This window comes from Pomacea canaliculata, linkage group LG4, assembly GCF_003073045.1.
Source record: "Pomacea canaliculata isolate SZHN2017 linkage group LG4, ASM307304v1, whole genome shotgun sequence".
NCBI classification, from domain to species: domain Eukaryota; kingdom Metazoa; phylum Mollusca; class Gastropoda; order Architaenioglossa; family Ampullariidae; genus Pomacea; species Pomacea canaliculata.
The window spans coordinates 18,201,463-18,210,155 of NC_037593.1; the positions used below are offsets into that span (position 1 = coordinate 18,201,463).

Consider the following 8,693-nt stretch of genomic DNA (forward strand, 5'->3'; position numbering starts at 1 on the left):
TCTGATCTGAGACCACCAAAAACTCCATATTAACAACAAAATGCAAAGGTATAAAACAAACTTTTGACTTAGTGCTGATAATTTGTGAATACTGTTAAAACAAATCTACATGCTTTCAGTCCTCCATGGAATTGAACTTGACCAGAACTTTGGCCTCGAAGTTGCCGTCTGTCCCCCTAGTGCGCAGCTTTGTCATGATAAGTCCTGCCAGACTGAACTATCTCTCAACCGCAGCACTGCTTGGCAAGACGGTGTTGGTGCGCAGATAGAGTTGTTTGATCGTGGGCTATTCGTCCAGTTCATTGACATTCTGCGACAATCCAGACATCAGGAAGGTAGTTGTCTCAGGGGTGCCGGTAACTTCTTCATAAATGATGAAGTCTGCCTGTTCGTCTGTGCACTTGATTGGGGATTGGACTGGCGTGTCCATCAATGCTGCCTCTGCAGTCAAGAGGGATCTGCATTTCTCACGCAGGGTTTGGTCCCCAGTCCACATCAACTTGCACCTGAAACAATAATATGCACAATAATTAATGCTTTGTTTAATTTCGTTAAATTTTTTTTCTTATTGTTGTTTTTTAATTAATTTTATAAAATGTACTGGTTTTTATGTACTTATTTTGATTTGTAGGCAAGTTTCAAAAGACCAGTGACAGTGAATATTATGTTTTGTTTTTTTAATCAACACCCCCCTCCTCCCACCTTCCGTCAAAAGTTTATTTTTTAATTTATTTACGGATATTTGTATAGCGCTTATTCTCGTGTAATCTGAGCTCTAAGCGCTTCACATTCTTCTCATTCTCAAAAGAACAGTGACAGAGAGTAGCTTATAAATGAAGAAAAAATACACTGAAATAACGAAAACTCTCCCTCACCTTGGGTTCGACACAGTTGTAAGCAGGGTGTCTTGGTCCTTATAGGCATCAGCAAATCTGGTCTCCAACCCATTCAGGACAGCAGTACCTATGGGACCACAGATTTCTAGCTTGGACTTCTGTTGCTCGATGCGGATCTTGAGGGTGTTGAGCTGAGGCAGGAGGTGTCCCAAGCCCACGCACTTCTCGCCCTGCAAGTAGTCGAGGCACATGAAATTTGAGTTCTGTGACCAAGAACAAAAGATATTAATTGTGGATACATCACCCTACTTAAAATAAAACTAGTAAAACAAACAAAAAAGGAAGAAAAAAAAATAGTAAAACTTACCTCCAACATTTGGTTCGCCGTTTTCCTGCTCATTAACTGCGTTTCCTGGCCAGTGAGTCTGGACACGAACTTTGAAAACTTCTCGTTCTCCAGTATGAAGAAGGACAGGTTGCATTCCAACAGGTAATCAAGGACGGCGGAATTGACGTCTGCTTTGCTGACGGTACTCTTGTGTTCCACTTTGAAGAGCTTCGAGACAGAGGGTTGGTCGTCGTCTTCCCTTTTCCGCTTTCGTGACGTTTCCAAGTCTTGAGTCAACTGCCTGGCAAGCAGTGGATGTTTCCTCTAAAATAAACACATGAAAATGAAACAAAATTTTAGAAGTCCATTCACAATCACAGCAAGTTTCTACCAAGCTAATTGTCATATTAAATTACTAGCATTAAATATAAAATCCTTCAAGCCACCATACTGTTCAAACGTCCTCCATGCTCTTTTCATACAAACAAACCAAAACACACACACACACTTTATGACAAAGACTAAATAGATAGTACACAAACGGTAAAGACAGCAGTTTGATCAGTCGTCGCCCCAGCGGTAATCACGTTGATGCAACCCCTTACCTTTCCACAATCTTTACAACATGTACACTCCTCTATTCCAAAAGCAGACAAGCAAGAACATGAAGAATGAAGATCGATGAAAATCTCAACGAACTTACCTGCAAGTGCGTTCTCAAATTAAACGCCGACGTCTTGTTCGTTGAGTACTTCGTGCTGCCGCACCCATTCTTGCATTTGAAAGTATACCCACTCTCTTTTGCTTCACAAAATGTAAAGAATTTCAAGTAAGGCTCGAAATTGATCGTCCATCTTCGTTTTCCAAATCGCTCCCGCCACATGGACGACACAGTACTTGCGGTTACTGAGCGCGCGAGACACGTGGGTGTCTGGCTGTCAACACACCGAGCAGTGAGAGCAGTGGCTGTCGTCGTCTTGCTGACACGCTGTCGACGAATGGTCGTGAAAGTAGCCAACATGTAGCCAAGCTACAGCTACTTTCTAAAATGTAGCTACGGCTACAAGCTACTTTTTTTAAATTTGTAGCCGGCTAAGCTACAAGCTACAAAATTTGTAGCCGGCTACAGTAGCTGTAGCTAGGCTACAGCTACTCCCCATCCCTGGGTGTGGGGGAGTATAAGATTTAAGTTTAAATTTTTTTTTTAGACCTATAAGCGTACCACGCAGTTCTTAAGCAGAAGACACTATAGTGATTCGGATCTATCTGATTTTACCCCTTTATAATTTCTTGTTCGATTTTATAGCCATAATTACCACTGAGTTTACAAATTTCCCCAAGGCAGCTGCTACACTATTATATAATACAACTGTCTCTATAACAAAGTCCTTTTATAGATCACACATATAGAGCGTGCTGCTCTTCTCGAGTATTTTTTTTTTTTAGCATTTTACCGGTCAAGTACAAAAGCAGTCTTCATCGTTACCCTTCATTTTCTTCTAATAAACATCTTTAACATCAGTAAAATGCCTTTCAGCAACAATTTACAGTAAACTTTGAAAACAACATTGACGGATAAATCAGCTGACCTTCATTATATTTTGTTATGAACGCAGTGAATAAAAATGAAAATTGTTCACACCACAGATTACTGCAAACAAGATTACGGTCATCGACAACGAAATCCAAAAAGTAGTCGAGCTGTTTATTTCCACACGTGACCTGGAAAAAGCGCATGAATGAGGTAACGAGATTGTGACGTCAGGGAGAGAGCAGAGAAGTCAAAACGATTTCTTCTCATATTTTTTGACTGCCCTCCCCTCTTCCTGACGTCACAATCTCGTTACCTCATTCATGCGCTTTCAGACCATTAAGTTGACGTCATTCATGCGTATTCATTCCAATACAGTTGCTGCTATTTTTATCCAATAACATCATACCTAATATTACACTCTCAAGTCAGTGATTCTAATGATCACAGGAATCTCCCATCTCCAGTCATGTAAGACATCAGGCGGAAGGACATCAAGGCGGCACATGAAGTATTCTAGGCCTGTTACCATGGCATGTAGGGTATAGTACTGCATTCTTTGATATGGCTGTATTAGTCTAGTAAAATTATTTTTGTGAGTGCTTGTGTGTGCGTTCGTGCGTTCGTGCTTTTGTGTGTTTGTTTTTTAGTTATGCAGATGCGACTATTTTTGTTGTAGAAGAAACTTAATATCTTTAGTCCACCCAACCACTAATTAACATCCGATGAGTAATATAATGTCAAGATAATTCACTTGTGATGATAGTGATCACTGTGGCGGGAAAGTCGTTTGTGTTGTTATTCAGGTCCTAAGGGGAGAAGATTTCGATGCCAGTGTATTTTACGCCAAACGAACTGTATTTCTCCGGATAAAGATAACATTTGTTGTGTACTTTTAACTTCACATCATATTAGGAACAGACCATCATCTTTCACTCGCTGATTTGGTTTCAACAACAACAAACATTTATTTCTTCTTTATATTTTATTTATTGACACACTCATCTTTAAGACTCACAATCAATCAGTTAAGCTCACAGGGCTGGCTTTCATTTTTTTTTTCCTGTTCAAATATAAGACAGTTAACTATCATCACCATCTTTAGCGCTCTTCTCCTTCATAAATGTTACAGACAGCTTCATCAGCATAAAGTCAAGGTTATCAATACACTCTGCTTTCTTTGTAACAAGGAAGAGAGCTAATTACATTTAGTTAAAAGAGCCACAGAGGTTGCATATTTACAAAATGCACAAGTTAACGCTTGTGTATAAACAGACGTAAACAAAATTGCTTGATTTAGACGAAAACTTAAGGAAAAATGAAAAGGCTGAACATGTCTGTGAGCCGCTGGAAATTAGAGGTGAACAGTTTTCGGCTGACAGGTTCGCCTTGAAAACTAGTGTCATGGTGACAGGAAGTCTAATAGTAGACCTCGCTGTTAAGGTTCTGACACGCCACGTACTTGGCAGTGGCCTTCCTCAAGTAGAAGTTTTCAGCATTTGTGTTGATGACCCGTGCCGTGAACCCTTTTTCCGTGACGTCAGAGACGACCACCTGGACGTTCTGCACTTCGTTCTTGTACGACGAGTCGTCTCCCTTAGGGTAATCACCATAGGTGGACTGAGGTGGGTAGTTGTTACCGGGTGGATAACGATCACCAGGTCCCAACCGGGCGTTAAGGAGCGAAACGTATCCTGAGAGGACGATGTCAACACTTGGAGCCTGGTTGAACTTTGTCACAAACTGCACTGACGCGGTGTCGGGATTACTCAACAATGCAACGTAGCCGTACTCACCTGCAAATGATCGCACACACCTATCATTCGCTTCGTTTGCATTCGATTCATTAAAAGATATGAATAATTACAGGAATCAAGTATGCAGACAGGAAGGCACAGCTCACTCACTGTTGGTAACCTTAACAACTTAAATCTTTCACGGACCTTAATGGCGTCACGACTTTGAACATCATATTAGGAACAGACCACCATCATTCACGCGGTGATTTGGTTTCAACAACAACAACAACAACAACAACAACAACAACAACAACAACAACAACAAACACTTATTTCTGCTTTACATTTTATTTATTGACACACTCATCTTTAAGACGTACAATGAATCAGTTAAGCTTACAGGGATAGCTTTCATTTTTTGCCTGTTCAAATATAAAACAGTTAACTATCCTCACCATCATCTTTAGCGTTCTTCTCCTTCACAAATGTTACAGACAGCTTCATCAGCATAAAGTCAAGGTTATCAATACACTCTGCTTTCTTCGTAACAAGGAAGAGAGCTAATTACATTTAGTTAAACGGGCCACAGAGGTTGCATATTTACAAAATACACAAGTTAACGCTTGTGTATAAACAGACGTAAACAAAATTGCTTGATTTAGACGACAATTTAAGGAAAAAGGAAAATGCTGAACAATATATTCAGCGTCTGTGAGCCATGAAACATCCGCTGGAAATTAGAGGTGAACAGTTTTCGGCTGACAGGTTCGCCTTGAAAACTAGTGTCATGGTGACAGGAAGTCTACTAGTAGACCTCGCTGTTAAGGTTCTGACACGCCACGTACTTGGCAGTGGCCTGCCCGAAGTAGAAGTTTACTGGACTTGAGTTGATGACCCGTGCCGTGAACCCTTTTTCCGTGACGTCAGAGACGACCACCTGGACGTTCTGCACTTCGTTCTTGTACGACGAGTCGTCTCCCTTAGGATATTCACCATAGGTGGACTGAGGTGGGTAGTTGTTGCCGGGTGGATAACTATCGCGAGGTGCAAACCGGACATTAAGGAACGAAGCGTATCCTGAGAGGACGATGTCAACACTTGGAGCCTGGTTGAACTTTGTCACAAACTGCACTGACGCGGTGTCGGCATTACTCGTCAATGCAACGTAGCCATACTCACCTGCAAATGATCGCACACACCTATCATTCGCTTCGTTTGCATTCGATTCATTAAAAGATATGAATAATTACAGGAATCAAGTATGCAGTCAGGAAGGCACAGCTCACTCACTGGTGGTAACCTTAACATAAGGTGACCAGACGTTTCGGGGGCGAAAGCGGGACACGTGCCGATGATGGTGTCGTCACCGTCAAAGAACGCCGAATCAGCGTACGGTATTCCGATTTTTAAAGATAACCGGGGCATTTGATCGACTTGCCAGAAAGCCAGAAAGCGGGACATTGAACGTCCCGCCCGATGAGCAGGCGGGACACGAGGTCAAAAGCGGGACTGTCCCGCCTAATGCGGGACTGTCCCGCCTAATGCGGGACCTCTGGTCACCTTACTTAACAACTTAAATCTTTCACGGACCTTAACGGCGTCACGACTTTACCGATAACATCTCTTTGCACACACTATGTTTAAACAGAAACTGTTTATGAACTTAAAGTTTGGAAAATGGTAGAATGCACTTAGCTACGCTTAGTGACTTGAAAAAACTTTCTGAATGGATACGTTTGTGAAAGACAGATGTGTAAAAGGGGATTGTAAAGGACAGACTGTAGAAATGGCCATCAAGAAACTCACACTTGCGGCCGTCCACGAAGGCGGTGACGGTCTTGAGGTTCTGTCGCTCCTTTGCCAACAGAGAGGTCAGCTGGCCGATCTGTGTGTCCAGTTCTTTCAGGAAGTAAGCCTCCAAGTTCCTCAGGTCGCCTTGGAACTGAGCGATGCGGCGGGCGTCGTCCGTGTTGTTCTTTGAGATCTGCGCCACCAGGGCGCGCTGCTGCCTAATGACGTCACTGGTGGCGTTGGCGGAAGCAAGGGCTGCGGTTGCTGTGACGTCAGCACGGGCTGCGCGGTCCCGCAGTGTGTTGACCTGGAGAAATCATCATCGTCATCATCATCATCATCAGACCAAGTTAAAACACAGAACGGACAATTTGTAGTAAATGCCAGAATGGAGTGAAACCAGTCGAGACAAGGAGAGGATTCACGGTTCCATTGCCTATCTCTAAGCACCAAGCGTGCACCAGAGTTCTATTCTTTCTTGACTTTATGACTAATGTATGGAGGGAAGCAGCAAGTAAGGAATTACAATAATTAAACCCAGAACGAAAACACAGAAGTGGCTGCAGCGAGTGTTGAGAGAAAATGAAGAATGGCGCAGATTTACAGCTGTAACTTGTCTGTCAAGCTTAAAGAAAAATACGAGATTACCGACGGACGACGATGATGTTGGTGTCTCAAAAAAAAAAAATATTATACTATTTTGTTATTATTGTATTTAGGTAAGCTATGCGTGAAGCTTACTAATGTCGGCAAACGGTTAGAAAGACGCCTTTATCAATGTCTGCTAATATTAAAATACCGTTCAAACTGTCTCCTTATATGTGAAACTATTTTGCGATGTACACTGGAACCTTACCTCTTGGTCTAAAAGAGTAATAGAAGCGTCTGTCTGAGAGATGTCCAGTCTGACTGCTGGGAGTTCTCTCTGGTTGATGAGGTTGAGACGCTCCGCAGCAACTTGAATGAGAGTCTCGTAAATGTCCAAGTTGGTATACAGCTCGTCCTTCTTGGTTATCAAAACTGGGGACAGAGACATTAGTCACTCTATTGCTGTGTGATTTACACAATAAACACAGAAGCGGTTTTTATGGCAAGATGTTACAAGAGTTCTATTTAACTTTAGTCTTTGCCGTTTAATTGCCTAACACACTTTTGTAAACGTTTTCAGTAGTCCATTCAATGTTTCCTCCACATCCTCACATAGACAAATAATCATGACGACAACAATGTAATAAAGAGTTAAAATGCTACAGACAATAAGAAAGAATATTGACAAGTGAAATTAAAATACTCACCTCCGACAGCATCTATTGCTGACCTGACATCTGCCCCAGTAGATTTCTCTCCATAGGGTTTATCTTCATACACTGGGTACTCGGGCTTCTTGTAGTCTTGGTTACCGTCATACACTGGAGGATAAGCCGGTTTACTTGGGTACTCAGGCTTCTTGTAGTCTTGGTTACCGTCATACACGGGAGGATAAGCGGGTTTACTTGGGTACTCGGGCTTTTTGTAGTCTGGAGCATAGGTAGGTTTATACTCGGTTGGTTTATATACCTTACCGACAGTCGGGTACGGCGGGGAGTACTCAGCAACTGCCGTGACCACCGTGAGCACGACGACGAAGAGGTGAAGCGCTGTCATCGCTGATGTTGGTGAGGACCTGTTTGCAGGTGAGCCACTCGTGCTTCGTGCTGAGTTACAAGGCTAAGGCTCGAGTCAAACAGCGTGCACGTTAGCGGACAGAGGGCGCTTTTATACACTGTCTCCTTTAATGGCTGTCACCTACAGTCTGGCCCAATGGCGAATTTAGCTCGTTAAGCAAAAGTAGCACGCGCCAGGTAAGTTTCCTTCGGGCATTTTTTCCGATCCTCACACTGCTTTAGAAAAATAACTTGAATTAACTGAATGAATTAATTTTTTTAATGCTAACTTTACTATTTTTATTTGTGCATATTATATGTGTATACATATCATGTAGGTTTGGGCATCAAACCTTTTAAAAGACAAATTGATAACCAATTTCTTCATAAAACTATTATGTTCTTTAACATAAAATTATAATGAATGATTAATGTTGGTTAAATAAAAGAATATTAAAATAATAACCGAACTTTAAAAGTTATTGGTTAATAGCTTGTTTATTTCAGGGCTAGTTGTACTTGTTTTGACTTTACTGGACATTTTGATAGAGAAATCTGTTTCACTGCAATAAAGAAAAGTTTGATTTTATGCTTTTATTCTTGCATTTTTTCAGGAACATGCGATCGGCATAGACATTTAATAACAAAAAATTAAAAGAAAAAAGACATCGAATTGTTATACATTTGTATTTACGTTTGTCATCAAGCAATGATAACAAAAATTATTACAAAAAGACAGCAGGATAAGTTCCTGTTCAGACTGGATTTGGTCTAATATTCATGTTACTGTTTACAAGTATTATTTTTTACAGAGAAAAAGTTTTT

General features: G+C 41.4%; 1 protein-coding gene across 3 annotated transcripts; it reads right to left on the bottom strand.

Moving 5' to 3' along the window:
- Positions 1–3,665: 3,665 nt before the first annotated feature.
- LOC112561403 lies at positions 3,666–7,972 on the bottom strand. 3 transcript variants are annotated; one of them, XR_003098672.1, is made up of 5 exons: positions 7,521–7,972; positions 7,082–7,245; positions 6,241–6,532; positions 5,153–5,613; positions 3,666–4,041 (listed from the first exon to the last, which is right to left on the bottom strand). XR_003098672.1 is itself a non-coding variant. In XM_025233884.1 (4 exons), the coding sequence occupies exons 1-4, from the start codon at positions 7,867–7,869 to the stop codon at positions 4,115–4,117; spliced, it is 1,182 nt and encodes a 393-aa protein (XP_025089669.1). In that variant the 5' UTR covers positions 7,870–7,972; the 3' UTR covers positions 4,048–4,114. The 3 variants fall into 3 exon arrangements, 2 of the variants coding, with proteins under 2 accessions (XP_025089669.1, XP_025089670.1); XM_025233884.1 differs by lacking the exons at positions 3,666–4,041; positions 5,153–5,613 and adding an exon at positions 4,048–4,491; XM_025233885.1 differs by lacking the exon at positions 3,666–4,041 and having other exon boundaries at positions 4,767–5,613.
- Positions 7,973–8,693: the final 721 nt, after the last annotated feature.